General features: G+C 35.1%; 1 protein-coding gene across 1 annotated transcript in view; it reads right to left on the bottom strand.

Moving 5' to 3' along the window:
• KCNH8 (potassium voltage-gated channel subfamily H member 8) overlaps positions 1-25454 on the bottom strand; it is a 176793-nt gene that overhangs the window by 75603 nt on the left and 75736 nt on the right. The window contains exons 4-5 of the mRNA XM_058025604.1: positions 15407-15534; positions 12903-13143 (exon numbers count right to left, since the gene is read on the bottom strand). Coding sequence (XP_057881587.1) covers positions 12903-13143; positions 15407-15534 — 369 coding nt within the window. The remainder of the gene's footprint in view (positions 1-12902; positions 13144-15406; positions 15535-25454) is intronic.

Raw genomic sequence — 25454 nt, 5'->3', positions numbered from 1 at the left:
GTCCAGAAGGTGGGAAGTAAGTGTGACCCATCTTGCATTTCTGAACAATTTTCTGAGCTATACTTGGGTGTAAACAGCTTCTTCATCTGAGCAATCTTATTTACAGCTTAACTGCTGTGCTAAAGTACTTACTGAGATATCTGTAAGGGAAAACACAAGAAAAGAACTCCTGAGGCAAGAAACTTCTAAGACCACAACAAAATCTTTAACACAAGTTTAGAAAATGACCATTTTTTCTGAGAGATTGTATTATTTCTAAGAATTATATATTCTAAAATGTTTTTGGAGATTTCTGCTAAGAAAGTGAAGATTTCTTTTTCCTTTTTTTAATAAATGTTTTCTTATCACTAATAATTTATTTACTAATGTAAAAATAGAAAATACCAATGCATTATTTAACATTTTAGAAATTGTTTGGTAATCTAACTGTGTAGCAGCTTCTACAAACTGATGAAAATTGAAAGAACAATCTGAAAATCAACACAGGCATCAATAATGTAAAGTTTTGGAGATTCCAGATAATTCAAGGGCTTCAAAACTAATGGTTTTCTCTAGTGATGAGTTTGTTCCAAATGCTCTGAGATGAGGTGAGTTTTAATCATTTCCTACAACATGAAAGGCAACAATTTTAAGTTTACACCTGCAAACAAGGCAAGAGGGACATTTAATCTCTGATTCTTAAATCACATATGAAGTGACCCCAATATATTTGGATAATTAGTGGGCTAAATTTTTTCTGCAAGAGATATATTTGAATATCTTTAAGTATGCTTAAAGATACTCACAAAGGTATTCAAGGGTAAAGATATTCACACTATCTTTAAGTATGTTCTAACAAAAGTTTCAGCCTGTGCAAACTTCATATTTAAAGCTGTGTTTGATTTGTTCAAGCTGGGACAAAGACTACAATCTCTCTTCTGCTTTAGCACCTCTCACCAAACATCAGTAACAAAGATTATGTCTAAAGAAAAAAGAAATCTGAATTTATTTTATCGCAATTTTTTAAAATGTGAGATAGGAAAGGATCATTTTAACTGGTCTTGTGAGCCACACATCATGTGCTCAGGAAAGCAAAACAGAGTATTTAAAAATGTCTCTGACATGAGAAATGTCATTACAAAGTTGCCTAAAACTAAAGCAGAAGGAATAGCAGAAAATATCAAAATGCTTAACTCATTGCACCTGTCTTGAAGCACAGCACACACATATCTAAAATACCATTTTTTTCTTGATATAGAGAGGGAAAAAAAAGTGAAACATCTTTATTAGGAAAAATATGAGTTCTTATTTTGTTATATAATTCAAATTCAGTTCCAATGAGACAGAAAAAAAGTCAGGATTCAAGAAAATTAAAGCTCAGTATAGAGTCTAGACTATCCTATTGAGTTTAAGAAAAGTCCTTAAATAATGTTTAACCACATGGCCTTTTCCACAAGACTTATACTGTGTTTAAAACAGACACGTTGTGTTAACAAACGCCAATGTGTCTTAAGCCCGCCATGATCTCCTCCTTCCCCACTCATTTCTGCACTCACGGCTGTGTGTGAACCTTGAGCAAAGAGTGTCAGCCTTCCAAGCAGTGAGGGGCTTTTTTTGTCTGATGAACACAAAGGTAAACTTGACCTGAAAGCACCCAACAGGGAGGAGCCAAGATCTCCAATTTCAGAGTCTTGGAACTAGGAATCCCATCACCCTTGCACACTGTGTAGGAAAATGGGCTTCTGCTCCACACACCCTCTGATCACAGTTCCCCGCTGATGCAATTGCTTTCTACTTTCTGAGTCCTGTTCCTCTGAGTCTCCTTTCTCTCTGCCCTGCAGACTGATCACCTTTTCCTACCAACCCAATAGAACACAGACCTGAAGCCCCATCAGGCAGTAAGTCCTTAAGATGCATGCAGAGATAATAAACAGTGAATTTGTGAAACCATGACTGTGATTTTTCTCCTGGTTGGATCCCACGGCTAATTAGCTCCATCTGCATGGATTCTCTCAGTCTGTTATTTCCGCTACTGGTGGACACATATCCCTTAAAAAAAAATCTTGTAATAAATGTGATATCTCTAAAACTCATGCAAAGATACACTGAAAGATTATAGAAAATGCATTTTTATAAAAAAAAAACCCAGCTTTTTCAGCCATGAAATGAATTTAAAATTGTAATCTATATACAGTTGCAGTTCCTGATTTATTTATATATTTTACTCCCATTAAGGTCTTACACATTATTCACACCAGTAAACGCAAGAACACTGGGACCATTATCCCCCAAATGTCTTCCAAATTTGTAATTATCATGTCTACATGGGTCTTTGATATTTTCATTCCAAATACATGACAAATTCCAATAACATTCCAATAACACGATATAACTGGAAAGCTCTGAACAATTATTTCCTTATTTGAGCATTGTAATTGCTTTTACTCACCTATTGGTGACTATTTTATTTTTCACAAGCTTCCAGTGTGAAATCCACACCCTAGCAATGCTCAATTCCTAAGAAAGGGCAACTTATTTCATAACTGGGCATAAAAGAGCTGGGAAATCTAAGCAAGCTCATAAGGTTTTGAAACTGGTGGCCTCTCTTGGATTAAAGCTCTGCATGACATGCTACATCCTTCACCAAGTGGCCTTTTTCTAGATTTCTACTGTGCAACACATTCACACACAGACACATTTATGCAGTGAATAGTAGGAAAACACCAACTGAAGTTGGTGTTCAGCAAAGGGAAGAAAAATTATGTTAAAAAATGGAGGTTCTACTTAGGGTGTAATGCAGATTAGTTTCCTAAATTATATAAATGGAACAAAAGCCCCAAACTGATAGTCATCAAGCTAACCTATTAATCATAAGATGTTTTTCCCTTGTAAAATTTTAAATATGTGTTTTGTGGAATCTCAATTTCTAATCCCTGTTTAAAAGATAGTAATCTGGAGGCCAGCTGAGCCACTTTATCCATAAACAGGATTATTTTACCTGAAGCAGCTAATTTCCCTGTGACAACATTTTTTTTTCTCTCTTTAGGCTTGATTGTTTAAAAATAAATCCTGCTGGGATTAAACATATGATCAAGTTATAGCGGAATAACATTTCAGAATTAGGCAGGTGAATCAATTACTGCCCATGACATAGTCTTAAATTTCAGAAAATGCCATGTAATATGCCTCAGTTTAACTGTCTTTCACTGGGAGCTAAATGAGATTAAAACCCCTGTGCCTTTAGGGCAAGCGGCATACATGTAAGCAGTGAGTTTTTGTTAGACTGCAGCCATTCAAACCTGTATTGAAAACTAGACAATTTTAGGTATGTTAAGCCCATTGATTTTCAGGGAAGACAGTTTTCTACATTATCTCCCTCTTTTGGTATGGTATGGTATGGTATGGTATGGTATGGTATGGTATGGTATGGCATGGCATGGTATGGTATAGTATGGTATGGTATGGTATGGTATGGTATGGTATGGTATGGTATGGTATGACTGACTCATCTCTAATTTCTTGTATTTTTTTGTCACTTTCCTTAAGTGATTTTACATTGGTTGTCCATAGCTAGTAATACCTTCCCCAAAGTCCAGGCTCTTTCTGATGTATCTGATTGTTTTAGCAAATTTTATTTAATGATACAAGGATAATGATATTAGAATCTGCCCAGAGAGCTTTTAGGAAAGTTTCCAGGAAATGTTAGTGCCATATTGTTTGAAGAACAATTTATCTGTCCCTATATAAACTCTTTTTTTTTTATTTTACTGTTGAGATAAACATTCCTAGTAAATTGTCTAGGAACAATTTATTCAAATGGAAGCATGATTTTTCAGTTCAGCATCTTCCTTCCTGACATTTATAACCACAATTAGCTTGATGATTTTCTTTCATAGGCTGACATGATCAGGTGAAGGAGCTGGAATTAGGAAAAGAAAGTAATGCTCATCTTATACCATTGTGTAAGAGCTTGAGCCACTATGAAATCAAGTAAAGCTTACAAGAAAAAAAAAGGCACAGCAAAGGTTAAGTGCCAATAAACTAAGTACTAAAATGTAGAAATTTTATGTAATAGATATATAAAATATAATAAAATACATATTATATAAATAACATAATCAAAATTATGTCTTACTGAAAGCCTATTGAAGGTGGTGGAGAAACAGAATTTTTTTCTTCTTTTTTAGAAAGTTATACCAAGGAGTGAACAGATATTAAGTAACAACCAGTACAAACTATAGAAAATTTGTAATGAAAACCTAGACCTGTTTGAGCAAGAGAAAGAAATCACTGGTGCCCATGATGAAGGAAAAATACAGTTTTAGGAAAAAACCACTAATAGCAAACTTGAGTTCCTTTGTAAATAGTAAGGATAATGATAAATAGTTTCATGTCATTACAAGAGAAGCTAATAATAATCTCACAGAAAGTCCAGATGTATTCAATATGTCTTATATACTTAGCTAATTTTGGAATGAAACAGCAAAGCAAGGTTGTGTCATATCAGATGATAAATTACAATCCAGTGTGCCCAAAATAAGAGTCAGGAGGTAGCAATAGTTTAAAAACCAAACACTTAACTAGATGTCACTTCTGCAGGTTGATAAAAAAACCTCCAAAACCAGAAATATGTGGTTTACAAGCCATAAGTAAATAGAGTTATGGATTCTTTAAGGTCTTTGAAGAGAGTTGATGACCTTCAGGAAAACATGCTTTATCTGAACACAGCTTCTTTAATACATGGCTTAAATATGACAGCTTCTATTTAAGACACAACTAGATGGTAAAAATTTCTAGTTCTTGTCAGAATCTTTGAGAAATGAAAGATCATACAAAACTACATATAACTGAAGTCTCAGGTGCATTGTGTTGATGAGAAAGTGAGAAAGAAGAAGTTTGACCAAATTATATACTGCTGGAACTTAAAGAAATTAAGCATCTCAAGATACAATGTCTAGATCCTAATGGACTTTGTATCTAAAATGGAATATCAAGACCCATCATTGTACTACCAGGATGGTGTTTTGTTAAGTAGAAAATTTTTTTCTCTTCTCCTGCTTAAAAAGAAAAAAAAAAAGAAAAAAGAATCTCATTGAGGAACATTATCATTCAAGAAAATTATGGAAAAGGATTAGAATTAGCCCTTAAGCAACTGTAAATTTAAAAATGTAAAATATGGCTATCAAGTATACCTCTCCTTCCTATTTTTCTTTGGGCACAACCCCAAATATCATTTTCTCCTGGACACTAGCACTTGAGAATATTGTGCAAACAACCTCATTTAATTTGTGTGGGCAGTCAGAATCTGAAAAACATATTTAAGAGCCACAGTACACCTCCCTTGAAAGCAGCTCTTTTTTAGAAGTCTTGTGGCTTTAGCTGGATGACTAGAGTTCAGATGAACAGCAGGAACATGGTTTAAAACTACAAATTCTTAAAATCTTTACCACAATTCATATGATATTATGTAACATGATTGACTTCTGAATAAGAGATTTCTGCTAGCATGGAGTAACTATAACTCAGAGCTTTTGCTGTTAAAGTCACAATTGAATACACTGAGCAGTTTTACCAGGCAAACTTCTCCAGTGAGAAGAGTTTATTTACCATTTGACACCAAGTTGCTTATCACTGCGTGGTACATGAGGAGTGGCACGGTCCCTGTCCTAAGGCTGTGCTATGATGTATGTGCTAAGCCTTGAATCATTCAAGTTTGTCAAGTAAACAACATTTTCAGTGATATTAATGGAAGAAAATTCATTTTTGGGTGTGATGGATCATAGCAGCACTGACACCCAAAATTCATCTGTAACTGACAGTCTGATTTGCTCTTCCTTACTATTTGTCCTTACAGTGGAAAGTAATGTGATATTGAAGTTACATCCAAGTGGAAATACTGTTTTTCTTGGGTAAATTACTCATTAGTACATATAAAAAAATAAATCTGAAGGCATCTTCTGAGTGGGTATTTTTATAACAAAAGTCACTCCCACCAGAAGGATGTGGTCAGTAATATAGTGCACTAACATGATATGTTCTATCAAACTCCATACTTTGGCTGCTGTACACATGAACGGCCAGCATCCCAATGTCAAGAGAGGGGGGTCATTTCTTTTACCTGCTTCTTTGATTTTTAGTCTTTGGGGTTTGTCCTTTTTAGTTGCTTTCTTTGACTATGAGGGTGCCTCACTGTGATTAGCTAATCTCAGTCCCATAGCAGCTGACGCACCAGAAAATCATCACATATCATGACCATTATAATAACACACTAAACTGGAAAGACTTTTTTTCTTATATACTATGCTGTATCTTTTGAAAACAGACTCAATCCCTGAACATATTGAATAGCTAAAATATGTTTTATTGACTTTTCTACAAAGAAAGACTTTGGAGTCTTGAAAGAAAAGCAAAAGACTTGAAATATGTCTGAAAAATGAACTGTTAGCTCTGCTTTGAAAAGAAGCTAGTAGATGTGACTGAAGAAGCGTGAAAATTTCTTCATGGGCAATTTTCTAAATAGAACCTGCAGAAATATGGCAGAAAGAAGTAATTCCAAAGAGTGGAGAAATATCAATCACATGATATAGCTTTTCATTAAATTTAACCTATGTAAAGAAGACATGGGTGTTGGGTATTTCATGAACAGATTTTCCTTCACACAAATATTGCAGCAAAAAAAGCAAAGATCAAATAAGTAAAACATTCAGTGGGAAGTGGCATAACTGCTTCATTCATTTCCAATTTTTGACCAATTCCAAGGGAAAACCTGAAATATTTTTCTCAGACTTACTCTATGCAGTTTGACAGCAATTCACATAGATAATAGCCATAAATCATACCAATAATAGGGAAAAAAGACCACATGCTAATTCACAAAAAGTATGGTAAACTATTAAGCATCAAATAATTTCCATGGAAATTACCTAGATTAGATTACCTGGAAAAGATTTAAACACTTTAATCTTATTGAAAAATGCAATATTATCTTATCACTGTAGTATAGGACAGTAAATGAAAAATAAAACTTTTTTCTGATTGTAGCTCTAATAAAGAGGAGTTAGTAGAGGTAATACAAGTAAAATTTTCAGGGTGCCTCCATTACCATAACACTTATCTGCATCTACCTGAAGATACAGAAATACTTCCATGGAATAATCACTTGTGGCTTGCACTTTTCTTCTTTAGGTCGAGGTTGATGTTTTTGTGCTTGGAAACAGCATCTTGTGTGCAGAAAAGCATCTCTTGTCCTTACAAGTATCCAAGGAAGTTTATTGTTAAGATTTTTGACATTATAATGGTCTTGCCTACTTGACTTTGATGTTTTGAGGGAGAATCTTTAAGAATCTTACTACTTTTTTCAGGATATATATTTTGCATTGTTTTTTCACATTACTAGGCAATCCATGGAGCTTGAACATTTTCTTATTACCTTCTCTTTCACATATTAGGTGTATCAATAATGTGACTCTGTTTACATGCTCTGTTCATATGCATTCACAGATGAGACCATTTGTTGCTTAGAAATAAATCCCCAGAGATAATTTCAAACCACTCCCTTTGTCCTTTCCTGAATTTTAGACTATAACAGTCTGAAATCACACCTTCAAAATTTCAAGACACTGCTATTTCCTTTCAAAATGCAGAAGTTTTCTTAGATGTGTCCTCCAGACACAGAAAGTGTTGATGAAATGACTTTTTGTGCACTTGCAAAGATAGGAAATGATAATCATTATAATAATGATTAAGAAGATGAAAGGAAAAAGAAAACAAACCTTCCATTTTAAAGCAATCTAATAAAATTTATAGCATTTAATACTTTCTCATCTTATTCCAATGAATTTCATTCAACCTTATCTTCAGTACAATACATATGCTTGAATTACTGTGTAAGTCATGAATGATTATATTAATTTCTACAAGGTTTATGCCATAGTTTTAAATCTCTACATATTAAACAAGTGAGATTCAAGGAATTCATATGATTTAAAACAGTTTTTGAAAGATTTTGAGTCATTTACATTTGTGACAGATAGTAATGGCCACACAAGTCTCCTAAGTCTACAGTGTCATGCCACACAAATCAGAGCTTTAGTGTTGTTAAACATACTGCTTTAAAAACATTAATTGTTAAATAATATTTAGAGAGATAGAGAGAAAAATACAAACAAATAGAGAAAATCTTAGTGCAAATCAAGATCAATTTTTTCTCTTGAAAATGTAAACCATAGATCAAGTCTTGAGATGCCAGTGTGTGTGTGGAGAGTGGAGGAAGGGATGGGTATAGGGTTTTTCCCCCCCACAGGTGGCAAAGTAGTATACTGCAGGGAATCACTTAAAATAACTCTCCAGTCTGTTCATAAAAAGTATAATTTTATGGCCATAATTAGTATCCAGTGTTTGTCTTCCGCTAAAAACTGAATGATCCACAAACAGAAAATTTAGCTCTTCTCTCTATAGTTATTCTCTCTATAGTTATTCTTCTCTCTATAGTTATTCCACCTTAGATACAAAATACTCAAACCCTTTTGTTCTTATTCAGCAAATAATGCATTGCCATTACCCAGAAAGCCTGTGCATATTTTCACTGAACCATTGCACTGATCTCAACTCCTTTTGAAGGTCTCCTATTCAAATAGTCCTGTGAGTAGACAAATAAAGTACTGATAATTTTTTCAGATATTACTGCTTTCTTCAATCAAGATGTTCAATAAAATTAAAAACAAACAAAATAGATAAAGAAAGGCAATATCTGAAAACTGGAATGAGACTGTTGCAGAAGTTAAAAACGCTGCCCTGGATAGTTATGGAAGAGTAAAATTAAACAATTGGAAGCTTATTATTAATTAAAATGAATGAACTTGGTGAGATGTTCTCCTGCCTTTCTTTTCCCAGAAGACAGAAAGCTTTAAAAATATTATTGAAAAGTAATCAAGATCCATTATTCTTCTTAGAAGTATTGATATTCAGGCTCCCAGACATACCTATCTAGAAATGAAAGACTCAGCTGCTGTCTATGCAAATATAGGAGCATAAACTTTGAAGCAAATAGTACAATAAAGCAGGAAATAATCCCCACCAGATAAAACACTTCTTAGGCTATTTTTAATGAGTTTTAAAAATACACTAAAGCTAACAAGCTTTTTTTTCTGCACTTCTTTATGGTTTTTGAATACATAAGACAACATAAAAATTGTAAAACTAAACCAATTCTATTTTATCTTTGGTTAGAGGAAGGAAAAGATTTATTTACAGGAGGATGTTAGAGAAGGTTTGCACACATAACAAAGGGAAACAGATAAAGGAAGTACTCTCAAATACAACATCACACAAGTTATCATAGGAAACATCAATTGAAAAATGTAGTTTCATATGAGACGCCCTAATTATTTTCTCCCTTCATCCTCTTCCCTGACAATGTCACAAAATGGGCTGTTATTATTGTTTATCTCTGTCTGTGTTTTAGAGAACTTTAAAGGCTAAAGCAGTTACACCTCTAGCTAGATGCTTTTCTCATGAATAATTTAATTCATATCCATGCTCTTACTTGTATCACCCCAAGTCAGAAGAACACTTTCATATGTATTTTTGTCATGCTTAAGCGCAGGATGACACACATCACAGAATCACAGATTAAGCTGAGTTGGAAGGGACCTACCAGGATCATCAGGTCCAGTTCCTGGCCATCCAAGAACCATCCCCAGGAGGCACACCATTTGCTCAAGAATACAGTCAGTCTTGGGTAACACAGCTAAAAACCAAGACCTTGTCAAGTCCAAATGAGTGCTTATGCAAACCATGCTCATAAAAGGGATATTGCTCCATCTTCTCAGAAATATGAATAAAATCAAAGTAGATAGACTATTTCTTCAATCCATGACTATTTTGTGATACCTCAATCCATGACTACAAAGCTGTAATACAGCTGAAGATCGTATATCAGATGGATCTCCCCACTGCATTTCTGAGGCAGCAGCATCATAAGAAGAATTTCTCTCAACATTTCTCTGGTATTTCTCAGAGAACATAGATCATCCATCAAAGATGTGCTTGTCAGAGACACAATGCAACAAATGCCTGGAAACTTATGCTTAAATTTAAGTATGTTGTCAATCTTACTACTTTCAATGCAGTTATACATGTTCTGAGACACATTAATTCAACATTTTAACAGACAAGGGACCCTTGAGAGATGATCATAAACATACTATTTTCTTTAAATTCACTGCAGGGATTTAAAAGCAGTATTACAATGTCTTGAAAATACTCCATAAACCTTTCCTTAGAGCTGGAGATTTAAATCAGATAATAACTCTAGAAAAAGAAAATTATTCTGGGGAAAATTGAGCTGTTATTCAAACTCTAGGGGAGGAATATCAGTACCCTACAGTACAGTGGTTACCAGTTACATGATTAATCAAAGTCTCTTCTAGTGCTCCTTGCACATTTCTTTGAATGCGTCTAGTTACAGCCATAGTGTGACTACCTGGACTACAGATACAGACCTAAAAATCTAGCTAGAAAATATGAAGTAACATTTACAGAAAATCTTTGCTTCATTTTTCTTACTCAGCCATTCTATTGATCATAGATATGTCTTTGCTTTTGACTTACTGATATAAAGACTCCATATTTCCAGCAAAATATAAAACCAGAAAAGGAACACTGAGCAGTTCACCATCTTTCATGTTTCAAATGAATACTATATCAGATAAATCAGTTAGATAAAGATTATACTCTCTGGTGCTTATATTCAAATAAACACATTTATAACACAAATCAGTCTTTTACACCATTATCAGAATGTTGTAACCTTGAGTCTACACTTTTTGTAAAGTCACCCAGTTACATAAGTGGGCTTATTTGATTTAGTACTCTTAATGCAACATTAATTTATGACTAGATTAAAATTATTAGAGTCACAACCTCACGCTTTTTACACAAGACACAGGATGATGGTTGATGATCTGCATTGCAGAATGCAAGTTCCTTACTGCAGTGCTTGAGAATCTTTGAATGTGAACTGTTTGCATTAATGCGAAAGTCCACCAAGATCTAATAGTGAGCACAAAATGTACATTTAGACCTTAAGTCTAATGAAAAAACAATGACTAAAGGAGGAAACAAATATTTATTCATCATAACATCTGATTTTTCCATCAGTCATATCACCTACCAGTCTTACTGTCTACAATAAAGCTGACAGAGAAAAGGAATAAGCTTTTCAAATTTTTTCTAAGAAAATCTTCTGAGTTATTTATAAGTGTTTATGGTGCTTCAATTTTCTTTAGTTCTAGAGAAGATTGTAACATTGCTTTTAATGTTTGAGCTAAGTTGTATTTTTTCACAAAAATAAGGAAGATTAAAATGGAAAGAAGCTTCAACCTGAAAACTATTTTCTTGGTTTTTTTTCTTCTCTTTCTGTCTTAGGTTGCAAATGCAAGATGTGGCCAGGGGTGTGTATTCTATTGCCATCTGTCAGAACCAAGTGAGGCAGATTTTTTTAATCTCTTGCGCAACCAATCCTCCCTCCAGGGAGATTTCTTCTGTTAATGGGCCCATTGAGTGTCACTGCACGACTGATGAAATTACATCATCCCATTATGAGAAGCTCCACCCAGAGGGAGGAGCCAAGCATTACTGCCTAGATATAATCTGAGATTTGGAACACCAAATCCAGTCACACTGGATTCCCAGAGGAAGACCAGGCCCATCTACACCACCAATGGACCTTCAGAGAGAAACTACACCCTTCATTAGGATCACTGCTTCAACAAAACCATGCTTATCACTCCAGGAGGACTGCAGCAACCATTTAATGGGACTGCTGCCAACACCCTGACCAACAGGGTGTCAGGTCATACTCTAATTCTGTCAGTGTTGTTTTGTATTACTGCATTTTAGTTTTTATTTTTCCTAATAAAGAACTGTTATTCCTACTCTCTTGTCTTTACCTGAGAGCCCCTTAGTTACAAAATTATAATTTGGAGGAATGGGGTTTACATTTCCCATTTCAAGAGAGGCTCCTGCCTTCATTAGCAGACACCTGTCTTTTCAAACCAAGACATTTTCTCAGAATCCTTCTGAACCCTTTTCATGTTCAAGAAAGACATCTCCAACTTGACTTATTTCTTAAAAATGATAGCTTCTCCACCTGCAAGTAGCAACAGATCTGAGCTCTGGTTTGTCAGTGTGACAGCACTGAGTGATATTATAACAGTAAAATCTTGGGGAAAAATCTGTTTGACTCTATTCAGGGATTCTTTTCAATCTTCAGAAATAAATTGAAAAAATATACCACCAAAAAAACCCCAAACATTTGTTTGGTGCAAATCTATTATTAGATATGACCTTGTCTCTTTTTTGATTGTTAAGAGATATAAGAGTTAAATGTGTCACAGAAATAAAAAGCTTAGAGAATGGATCAGATGACAGACTCAAACCTCTCAAAGTCTGTCCCACTTATCAATGTAGCATATTGATATTGTATTTGTGTGTTATTGCAGTATGAGTTTAAATCTTACATTGACATTTAAAAAAATTTATTCAGCTTGTGGTCCATGACTCCTCTACGTGTGAAATAAAAAAATTATCCCACAGATTGAGAACAAAACTGTAGCATTTCTAGGGCACATCCCTATACTGGTAATGTTTGAGGCATCCCCAGGGTGAAACAAGGGGTTACAATCTTCCTTGAAATCAAAAACCCCTGTAGATTAGCAGCAGAACTACGCAAATCAATCTAAAGTTTTTAAAAAAAAGGTGATCTAAAGTTCAGATAAAATATCAAGCCATACAGCTAAAATTGATTTTCTTTAAAGTCACAAAAAGGATGATTATTTCCTTTTCTAAAATATTATTAATTCTGTGAAAATCCTAAATGTCAGAACAGAGATCCCAAACAACAATCCCCAAACAAATCTTACCGATGATAAAGAGAATTTCCACTGCAATGTCACTGACAGTTGTGCTTCGAGTTGTAGACAGCTCATCATGGCCAATAAAGGAAACATTGTAAGGTACAGTCACAGCAACATAAAACGTTGCCAGTAAAATAAGCCAGTCCCAGCCAGCTTTAAAAGTGCTAAAATGCAGCAATATGAATTTGGATTTTTTTGCATCTGAAACTTTGTATTCTGGAAATGCTGGTTTATCTACAAAAACATTCTGAAAAAGAGAGAAAAAAGTTAAATGAGACAAAACAATTATTTGATTACAGAGAAGCATTTCTTGCAATGGAGTCCTTAGGTAGTTGATGTTTTTGTAAAAAAAATCATAATAACATATGCAGGCAAGAACAAAAATTACTTTTTTTCTAACCTAGACCTCACATTCATTTATACAGATGTTAATGGAATAACTTTTGTGAATGTTGAGGCAGGAAGAAGACTAATAAGTTACAGATTAAATGGAGTAAGAGGGGTTTGCGTCTGCAAAAACTGTTTCTTCCTCTGTTGAACTAATTCTCACTGCAGAGCAATATTATTCTACAGGATAGATAGGTGAGATCTTTGTATACACAAAGACATAGGACTGTAAATAGGAATATATGGAATGAAGTAACTGGTATTGAAAAAAGCATCCTGTACACAGAGATGCGAGGAGGTTCTTCCAGACTATCTCTAGCCTGGTCCTAGGGACTGAACAGCTCCAGTACTGGGAGCACCTCTCCTGGTTTAACTTCATCTGCAGACATCCATTTCATGTGAATAAAAGCACAATTAGTAGGAATAGCTTTTTGGTTTTCTTTAAAATTGTGCTCCTGATATAAATCAAAATATTAATCTACCATAATATGGCTCCAGAACTGACTACCTTCCTTATTAGACTAGCTTTGTCTTGAGTCTGTGTCTTACCACTGTTTTATGCAATCAATATTTCAGTGTTAAACTGTAGAAATTCTTGGTTTTCACTTTTTATAGCTTTAACAAAAAACACCTACCCTCCCCAAAAAGCAGCATGTGGGACCTGACCTGTCTTGCATTATTTACTGACAAAATTCTTGCTCACTGTTGCTGTGCTCATGGTTAATGCTGTTTCAGTAACAAAGAGCCTCCCAAAACAATATTGTGCATTCAGCAAGCTAAGATTACTTCTGATCTTGAAGTTATTCACTATGAAATTAAAAAGACAAAACCTGCATAACCGTACACTTAACTGCACCTGCCTTGTCCATCACAGCCTTTCTCTTTGAAATACTGATGTCATTGCCTTTTCTATTCTTGGTTCTTATTCATGAATTCAGGCAGCTGAATTCTCACTGTTCTTAGAGTCAGCCCATTTTTTAATCATGGAAAAGAAAGAATTCCTCATATTATTTCCAGCTCATAGCTCCAAAAACCCATGTACTAAAGCTAGTAAATTAGTCTCAGAATAAATATTTTAACATGGTAAAATAACATCTGCACTAGCATTTTGACAGTACAGGTAAGGCATCAAAAACTATTTACGAGTCATGTTCCTAAAAAATATTATTGTATTACAATACAATGAAAATATCCCTGGAAGACCTGGTCATATTTTGTGGGGCTTTTTATGCTTCTTCAATATGAAACACTTGTAATTTTTTTTAAAATACTATTTTTTCAATATTTAATCTTTTTTTATCATTTAAGATTTAAATTCAATGAAAGAGGCTGTTTGCCCTATGACATAAATAGCAGTTGTGTATTTTCATGCCCATAATCTATAGCAAGACTTTTTTAACTTTTAATTTGTACTGCACAAAGCAAGAGACTTATTTTTTCTCATTAACATTTCTTTAGAAGTCTTTTGTTTTGCTATTATGTTGGTTTGTCTATGGTGTGATTTAGTGTTAGCAACATTCACAGCATGCTTTCTGAACTTACTCATTATTTATAGTTACTGGGGGAATACAGAATTAATTTGAAGACAGAAACATTACTACTTCATTTAGGAAATTAAAAGATAGATATCACACCATAAAGTTGGAGAAATTCACATGAAAACTTGCCTAAATGAAGTGTGACCTTTTGGAGCTTAACAGCATTAAGAGTTTCAGCTAGAGCAAGACCTTGAGTCTTTTTTTTTTTTTTTTTCTTTTTGAAAATAGTAATAATTGAGATGACGAAGTAAATTAGAACCTAAAATTATGAGAACCTGTGGAATCTAAGTTCTGAGAAATTTTGTATTGTGGCTGTCATGGCATTCAATGTCTGTTTACAGTATGATTAAATGCACTATCTTGCTATATGGTAGCAAATTCCACAATAGGAAGAAATATGCTTCAGTGAGAAATATTTTAATCCTTGTTGCTATAAAACTGTGATCAGGATATATCTCAAGTACTCTTTGACCATTTACAGCACTTTAATTTTTTTTAAGTTAGTGCAAAGGCTACTTCTTTTTCTTCTTCTTTTTTTTTTTTTTTTCTAGGGGGGGTTTAGGGGAAGAAAAGAGTTTCACCTACATTATTAATTTTTAATTTGTTCTTCTCTCGTCTTTGTAGATGTCCAGAGATGTGATAAAGGACAGCTCTACTCCGTCTGCGTGCCGACTCAAAATGTGATCCTGCTCTTCCTCTTCCTTTCCATTTTTCTGCAGAACAGAAGTGAGAGTGCATTAAAGATCAGGAAATAGCATTTTAATCTTTGGGACCTGAATTACTGATATTTCAGACATTGGTAGAAATGTAAATATTATGCACATATTTTCTTTTCCTCAGTCTTTTGCAGCAAAGAAACAAATCCTCCCTCTCCTGAAGGGCAAATAAAAACCACTGTAAAGTTTTAATTGTCAAATGCCTTCACAGAACTCAGAAGCAAATAATTGCAACATTTGATTTCACAGATAAGATAAATGTACTTTCTACTGTTTCAGACCAGAGGGAAGGATGTCTAGATGTAACCACTGAAAATATCCTTGAGGTGATTCTACTCTCTCACTTCACAGAAAGAAAAAAATCCCTTGCAATTTTAAAAAACAGAGAGTCTGACTTGTACTAGGCTTCCATTATGTCAGAATGTGCTAATTTGTAAGCTTGCTCATTAGTAATAGCCAATTCTTACATTCATGTGTTTAGATTCCTTTTCCCACCACATGGCCAATGGCAAAATCGTGTGACATATTCCTTGGTGACATGAAACCCATTAAGGGCAAAGACTGAACATTATTTTGGAAAGGTTTGTGGTTTTTACCTCCATTCAAATGCCTGTAATTGTCAATCATGGGAACAAATTTTGTTCTTGCTTATAAAGCAGTAAATTCAAAGTAATTCCAGTCACTCTGATGGAATTACAGTGAATTGATGCCAGAGTAAATGAAAGCAGACTTTTTGTGATGTGTCAAGATTAAGAAAAAAGAAATTATGGGACGAAAGGAAGAAGCCGTCTGTCAAGGAGGTTTAATTAAAGTCAATTGAATGCATACAAATTAAGAGGAAAAAATTAGCAAAACACAAAACTAATTAGCAGAGCCAGAATTTAGAAGCAAGCAAAATAACTACATCTTGAAACCTGCCTAAAGAAGCAAGAAAGATTTGTATTATAGGAGACTGATATATTTTTGGCTTAACAGTGCAAAACTATACATAACAAAATGTGTAGGAGGGAAAATTTTCCAAACTTCTCAGTAAAAAAGTTTTTGTGTAATTCATGCAAAAGCACGCTCTAGTTGAAGATGTTTTTTTTTTTTAACTTGTCAGTAAAGAGAAGGGGGAAAAAGAAAAGTAAAAAAACAAGAAGGGAAAATCTCTGTACTGTGAAGCCAAACCACTACTCAAAAGTTGAAGGGGGCAGATGGAGAAGCCTCAAACTTTTCCATCTCCAACACACATTGGTATCAGCTACAATGAAGAAATAAGAACAAAAAAAAACCATTATTTCAGAAATGACCCAAATAAATTAATGTTGTTTTTTTAAAAAAATAATCTCCCAATCATCAAACCACTTACACTCAAACTAAATTCTGAGTCTTCTTAAATTCTGGGTAAGAACAAAATGCTTATGTCTTTCTCTGAGGAAAAATGAATTTAAGTCAACTGAATTGGGTCTCCACTGTAGAACTGTTCAGCTTTAGTAGTCTGGTTTTGTCATATGACTTTGCAATTCTCTTTAAACCATTTGCAGGCCTCTCTTTTTTCCCTTTCTCAACCTAAACTGCCATGTTGTACGAGGCCACCCAGTTCACTCTCCTGCATCCAAAAGAAGTCAATAAAACAGGCTTCAGATCTGCTAGGAGGCAGGCAGGGAAAACACTCTTCTTGAGCTTCTGGCCAGCAATATTTTTGAGATGCTTCAGCTACAGGCTTCATCCTCATGCTGTACCCTATCTAATACCTGTCCTTGTCCTAAGCCCATAGAGCCTGAGGCAGTCCATGCTGGCAGATAAAACAGCCTTGGTGATGTGGTCTGTTGTGAGAGCTACACTGAGTTCTGTTCAGAAGGCAAGCCTGGTACCTTCAGGTGCAGTTTCCTTGAGTTCTTTCAACATCCCCAGCAATATGAGGCCTTTCAGCATGGAAGTGGACCTCTTTACCTCTGGTCAGTCTTGGAAGTCTTTACTTCAGCTAGACCACCCATGCCATTTAAAATATATTCTTTAAACATTTCCTTTCCGTAGCTATGTGCAGAACAACATGCAGCTTTCAAGCTATGGATACACGATTGGCTGGTACAATGGTGTTACACTGCTTTCAGGTTTTTTCTCTGTAACTCCTAGCCTCAGATGTGCCTTTCTCTCAGATGCTGAGCACTGAGCTGAAAGCTGTCCACAATTCCATCTCTTTCCAGAAAGCCATGAGACTATGGAAACAGTCAATGTACACATATTCAGTCACTATTTCCTTTTCCCCCCATATATTTACTGACACAGAGTTTCACTCTCCATCCACTCTTTAAATGAGAACAGGTTCCTTGCAAGGTTTTAAATTTTATGTGCCAGCAGCTGGTAATTTTTGGCTTCACACAGATTCTATCTCTCCTACCTAGGTTCAGAGTTTCAGTCACTAAGGATGTTGTACTCACTAACCTGCTCTGGCTATGGGACTTGATATGGCACTTAAAATCATACCAATTGCATGTTTTCACAGCAAGTGACTTCTATCACATGCTGATTACACTATTTGCAAAGGATTAATGCTACCTTTCTGTTAATATTGGGAGTCACTCAACTCCTAAAGAAAGAAAAGCATGCATCAATAAGGAAACATTACATTAATTATGAAGTAAGTAGTAGTTTTCTTCCTAATCAAAAGTGGCAAAAGTTTTTATGGTTGTTATTGGAAGTGAAAAAAAATTAATTAATTGTAAAGATAATATGCCATCAGAGCACATGTCAATAGCTTATAAATAAGTGAATGACATTTGTGAATTCTCCTACTTTCTGGTCTCCCAATGCCTTCTGGAAAGGAATCAGTCCGGAGCCTTGTCAAACTACACTGCTCAGGTGTGCATCTACATGTGTGTGATTATTTTCTGTAACTTCCCTCTTTTCGAGTCATACTCAGTTCACAGCTCACTATTCTGGAAGAGACAGCTCATTTTTTATAAACTTCCATCTGTTTCTCTCTAGTTCTTCGAAAATTTAAGTACCTGACAGACTAGATTTATTATTTTTTTCCATGGCTGATCTCAGAAAAAAAGATCCAAGAATAAAATAAAGCATAAGCAGAAAGACACTTTAATAAAACTGGCTTTTTTTGCCCAGTGCCTAAAATCAAAAGGATTTCTCATCTCCCCAAAAACAGTGAGAAGTCTTATTCTAGAAAAATTCCAGATTTTGGGATATATTTCCTGGTGCTTCTACACACCCCTTCCTGTGTAATGGTAACCACCTCCCGCCACCAAGAGAGCTCCTAAAAAGGATGCTTCCAATTTAGTCTTATCTGCCCTTTATCAAAAAAGTGGTAATATATTCTTTAACTCTTACTGCTGTCCTTCTGGTTGTTCTTCTTTCAAATTAACATAGATATAGTGCCACAACCATCAGACATGACAATTACAGAATATTTTCTAAGAAAAGAAAGTAACAGAACACTTCTTTGCTAGGCTTAACATTAGCCTCCTAACAGTTTAAGACTTCTTACAATCTTGTGAGGGAAGATTGCAGCAAAAGAAAGCACATCCAGACACAAACGTCTTTGTAACTCTTGTCTTTTCTTGTATTTTTATAAGAACATGAGGCTTCAATCATCCATTTAAGGTTAATAGAAAGAGGAGGCATAGCTCTTTTCTTGTCCCTTTGGAAAAAAACAAAAGATCCACTTCTTAGGTATAAATCAGAAATATAAACACTGACAGCTTCTGACAAGCTTTCATAGGTATGTGCTGCCCTAGCAATGCAGAGGAACTGGAAAGTCAGCTTTTCTGGCTAAATTGACACAAAATGTATGTCTGCTCTCCTTCTAAGCAGTTCATTGAATCCTAGAATAATTTAGGTTGGAAAGACCCCTAGGATCATCAATTCACAATCACTTATTGTGAACTCCACCACTAAACCATGTCCCCAAGTGCCACTCTGATGCATTTTTCAAATACTTTCAGGTATGGTGACTCAACCACTTCCCTAGGCTGCCTGTTCCAAGGTTGATAACACTTTTGGTGAAGTGTTCCTAAAATCAGGATAGTCAGAGCAAAGCATTAGATAGAGTCCAGAATTTATGATTTATAATGATCTCATTCTCCAGGTAAAGTCTGACACATTTATAGAATCATGGAATGGTTTGGGTTGGAAGAGACCTTAAAGATCATCTAGTTCCAACCTTCCTGCCATGGGCAGGGACACCTCCTACTAGACTCAGTTGCACAAAGCCCCATCCACCTGGCCTTGGACACTTGCAGGAATGGAACATTCACCACTTCTCTGTTCCAGTTCTCAGCTGTTCCAGTGCCTCCCCACTCTCTTAGTGAATATGACCCAGATATGACCCAGAAGCACAATGCTCCCTCCATAGCAAACAACCTGTGGCATGAGACCATGAAATGCTTTTTTTTCCAAATACCAAACTGAGCTAACCTGCTCTGGTCAGAAAGTTTACACATTATTTACAAAAAAAGTCTCAGCCTTGGTGGTTTTTCCTCATTCATTTGTATCCTTTCAAAAGAACTGCTTTCATTTTTCTCATTCATGCATTAATTAAAACCACTACCTACCGTTCCCTCTGGTGTGATACATACCAAACATACTCTTGTATGGAAACATCTGCCAGTCTGATCATGGATCATTACCCATGATTTTGTGCTGAAAAATTTCTATACAAGTGTGCATGGACACAAAATAGAAAATTAAGATCTAGCATTTCATTCATATGACACCGGAAAAGACACCAAGAGATTTGCCCGTGTTCACCTAAAACATAGAGAATGAGTTAAAGCAATCTGCACCTCTCAAATTTAACCCAGAACACAGTATCCTGGCAAAATGTGAATGAAGTAGAGAGGGATGATGTAAAGTAGCCTGGGAGTTTAGTTATGGAAACACATGCACAACTGAGCAACTTTATTCAGAGATGGTATTTCTACCAACAACCAGTGTGACAGAGTTGTCCTAAAGGCTGTGAAACTGCAGGATGTCTAAGCAGTATTTCTCCAGTACAGTGGCCAAGGAAAGACAAGTTCACCACTAGGGACAGGACCCTGAGTCTTTGCTACTTTTTTTCTATTTCCACAAGAATTTTAGCTCCATACCCAAATTATATTCCAGATCCAACTACTTGATTGCCACCGCTGTCCTGTTTGCTTGGCAGGTGGGGTTGTAAGCTTAGGGTAAGATTGATTCGGGCACATTGACTATTCCCTTCAAAGAGTGTAAATGTGACCATCTGAAGGCATGGTGTGTAACCCTGACTGGACAAAAGTGGGAAAGGTAGTATAGACATAGATCTCTTTAAATACTTTGCACAAAGAGTCCTGAAGAAAAACAGTGAACATGTAACAGATGTTCACCAGATTTACATGAACTCTATAGCTCTATAGTAGGTGTTCTCTGTGAAAATTCTAAATTTTTTGTTTCTTTAGCAGTGTGGTGTTCACCTTTATAAATATATTCCATTAAAAAATGAGATTGCTTCATTTTAGCTATTTTGAGAGCTAAGCCAGGAGTATGAGGAATAAAAAGATAAAATTTTTATTTTACTAGCATTTTACTCAAAGGACTAGGTAAGTTGGCATAGTAGATAAGAACTTTTCATTTATTTCATTGTTTACAAAATTGAAGTCAATCATGAGATGAAACAGCAAGTAATGCCAACTCCTACCTAAGAAAATTTATCATAGAAATAGCATCATTTTGAGTGTGTAAACTAGATTTGAACAATAACACCAACAACAGAGTAGAACAGGACAAATGGACTCCATTGCCAAAAGCTATCAAGATACAGACAGACTTGAAGAAATCCATGATGCTGCTCCATGCACACACTGGAAGGAGCACTGTGAAAATGCATAGCAACCAGGTTAATGCTGTGATTTTTAATGTTGGTTGGACCCTTCCCTGCTCAAGACACAGTGGTATATTGTTGTACCTGTGTGGTCTCTCCTGCTGCTCTATTCTGAAATCAGGCAGGGAAATAAACCTCCCCCATTACCTTTCCTGCGTATGTCTTTATGCTGTCACAACCACACAGCCCAGTCACACAGAGAGATGTTTTTACCTAGAATATCTTACAAGTACTGAATTGTTCCCTTTTGAACCTGGGTTCAGTGAAAGAACTTGTTAAAGAATTTGTCCCTCATTTATTCATCTTACAACTCTATTTATAAAAGGCATCCTGTAAGAAATGTGATAAAGTTCTTTTTGTCCTTTTAACACATGTCTTGGGAAACCCTCATCACTTGCATTATAAGGTAAGAAATATCACAACAGAAAGTGTGGTCTTTGAATAGGCCACCATGAATAACTCATGCACAATAAAATATATACAATAATGTCTACAGGAAATACAATGGTTAAAAACATATCCAGTATGATTCACACAAAACATAATTCATAGGCAGTCCTCAAGAAAAGCAAATCAACCAAGGAAATTCTGAAGGAGACAACGGGGGTAAAACAACTCTGAATGAAAACAAAAAAAATCTAAAACCAGATTATATGGAAAGCTGGTTTAATTTGTTTCTAGTCTTTTAAAAAAATCTAGAAAAAATTTCAGTTATTATTCAGGGGACAGCACACCAGCAGTTGCCAATAAACAGAAAATTGATGCAAGTCTTCTTTGATGTTAATGACAGAATAAAAGCACTACCATGGGCAAGAGGCTGCAGGAGTTCTGCTGGTTGTATGACACATTCTCACTGTCAACAACAACCAACAATTCACAACACTCTTTGCTGTATGGTGGATCCAGGCTAGCCTGTAGCTGCTTTTTTAATTCTGTTAACTGATTAATTGATTCAATAAGAAGATGTACTTAACACACATACCAGCTATACCCTGTGAATATTATTACAGAACATTTTTTAAAAGGGCAAATTTTACACAGAATCAACAGTATGATTATCATTATTTTAGTATTATGCCTTCAGAGAAAATTCACTTTGAACAGAAAGAGAAAAGAAGCAATTTTATACATAACTATTAATGCTTTTATGAATTAGAAAGAACCTAAAACAGCTTATGAGATAAAAATCCTTAACCACATTTTGGTCTGCCAATTCTTCCACTATGAAGAAAAAAAAGGTGTGAGGAAAGAAACACACAAAACCAAAAGAAAGGTTCTTTCTGCTCTTTCATTTTGGTGGTTGATGGTAGTGTACAACTAAATAAATAAACAAATTTTCCTTTTTAGGTACCTCTATTTGGGCCTATCTTATAAATATGATAAAAATAATTAGGAAAAAAATTCCTAAAGACTTACCTTTCTTCAACTGATTCAAATAGGCTGAGTTTCAGCAGAAGAGAACTCTGAAAGTGAATTACTTTAAACTATTTTCTCATTTATTAATACTACTGCCAAAAGTTACAGAACTTTTGTAATGAAGTAAAATATTCCAGCTCAAAAATAGCTATTTCATAATACTGTAAAAATAGTTTATTTGCCTGCTTTCTATTGTTACTACTCTAGAATTGTCTCACAAATTGTAAAATTGTCGTTTTTTTATGTCATCAAATTTGAGACCTGTCTATTGATTCAACTGAAATGAGTGGTCATATATTGTTCTTACAAAATTAAATGTAGCATTGAATTTACAGCTGGGTCATCAGTCACTTCCAGCTGTTTTTAGTGTCTCTTTTTTCCATGAATACTTTGCATTTCCCCCAGAAAATACCCACAAAGTTCATGGGACAATGACATGCTCATAAATCGTTATGAACAAAAATGTAACTGGAATAATAAAGGAAATATTTGAAATATTTTTCAAGAACCCCTAGAACTGAAATAAGGCCAACTATTTAAGTCACCAAGAGTTAATATCTCTTCCTCTGCAAGTGTGTAGTATTTAAAGACACAATATCATGGAACCTGAGGGTTTTCTCTTTTCCTTCAGTTCCATAAAATTTAATAATGTATTTTATCTATTGATATTTTTTCCTCTTTTTATATTCAGAAAAATATTATTATAATTTCAAAGTCATTAGTTGCAAAAATAATTTTTTAAAAAAAATTTGCACAGATGATGATGCTAAAGTACACCTTGCTTAGTAACATGTCCCTGAAAAATTTCTATCTTGTAAAGAAAGCATGTCTTTTGAGAATGAAGATTTGCATTCTTAATAGATTTATGTAAAATATAGAACCAGATAAATCCCCCATAAAAATGTTTTGTAATCCATGGAACTTGCCCTGAGTTAAAAGAGCAGGGGGCGGGGGAATAGATTTTTTTAAAGAATAGTTTTTAAACTTAAGAAATATGTTAATTCAAAATCTTGTTATACCTGTGTATATGTTCTATGTGGCCATATAAAGACCCAGGAAGTTTCTCTGATTATCCCTGAAGGAATTATATGCTCAGTCTCTGATAGTGACGGGTCCTAAGCCCAGCCTATTTTACAATTTTAAGTACAGAATTTAGGAGTGTTGTAAATCCATCTGTTCTACAGCTATGCAAAACTCAGATGTAAGAGATCTTACCTGCTGTGTCTTTACAGGGCCTCAGAATTGCTCTGAGGAGATGCAGCATGACCTAGATGCCCTATAACTCTAATTACAGTTAAATTTTGCAAATGGCCCAAGGCCTTTTAAATGTGCTTCAGAACACAAAGTACACATGAAATGTGCATTCTAGTCCTCATGGTTCCTTAATAAAATGTAAGATACCAGGCTGTGTCTAGGCCAGTAAAAATCTTTAAAAATATTTCTCCCTTCTCAGATTTTTTTCCCCACAGAAATAAGAAAGATTGTAAATTATATAGGAAGGTTGTAAAATGTCTGACTCGTTAAAAAATCACCTACCACACACACACTCTGAAAAACTCTGAAAAGTGCTTCAGCAACATATGTACTGAAGATTTTCCCTGTTTCTTCCATGCTTTCTCTTGTCTGTCTTACGTGGCTGATTTTTCAAACTTTAAAGGGAATATCTGAAGATACTTTTCAACAATCTGTCAGCAAAATGAAAAACAAAACAAAACAGAAACCCAGACAAACAACTTCTCCCCCACATTGATAACCTTGTTTTCTAAGGAAAATCTGGAAGCAGTGGCATAAATTTATCTAGGAACTGGTGAGTATGAATTTTTGGTTGCTAATGTATATATTCTCTCAACCTTCCAGAATATCCCAGAACAATCTGCTGTTCTGCGTTTGCTCAAGAATCAGACTTTGCTTGTCTTTTTTCTCATTTTCATTCTACATATATCACAAAGGACAAGGACACTTTTCCCTCAGCTCCAGAACATGCCCTGTGCCTCTCTGGGAGCTGCTGGAATGGAGCTGCCACTTGCATTTAACACTCAGTGCAAGGCTAAAGCAAGAGCTACAAAGATTGATACGTCTCTAAAGACTCAAGGCTCAAATAAAACTTATTTGCTTGGATAAAAAGGTGAAAAGGTGAGAGGGAGAACATCTACATGCTCACAAATGCCAAAAGGAACTGGGAGAGAAAGGCACCTCTATTTTGTCCCCTAATTATTTAAACTATAATCTGCAGAGCAGGAGGAAAGAAGTTTCTCTTTAGTGATGGCAGAAGAGTTTCAGACCCTTCTTACTTTGATGGTGAGCCAGGAGCAAAGTCATGCTAGGGGGGATGTAACTCATTGCAGAATAAATGTAATTAATTGCAGAATAAATGTAATTCATTGCAGAATAAATGCGGTCTTCCTTTGGGCAGCAGGAGTACTGGGCTAAAACTGTTTCTATCCCACCTCCTCCATTGATAGAACTGCATGCTGCCTGTGTATCCTGAAAAAATTTCAGCTGCTTTGGTTACTGTAAGTCTAGGTGACTGTATGGTTATATTTCCCATCCCAACATACTGCCTTCTGACAGGCGTAAGAAGCTTTAAAATGAAAAATTGTCTCCTGAATATTCACTGCAGTAGCTTGAGCAATCATGAAGTAGCTGAGACAGTAATTAAGCAGAA

The sequence above is a fragment of the Melospiza georgiana genome, chromosome 1, assembly GCF_028018845.1.
Source record: "Melospiza georgiana isolate bMelGeo1 chromosome 1, bMelGeo1.pri, whole genome shotgun sequence".
Lineage (NCBI taxonomy): Eukaryota > Metazoa > Chordata > Aves > Passeriformes > Passerellidae > Melospiza > Melospiza georgiana.
This window is presented reverse-complemented; position numbering and strand designations above follow the sequence as displayed.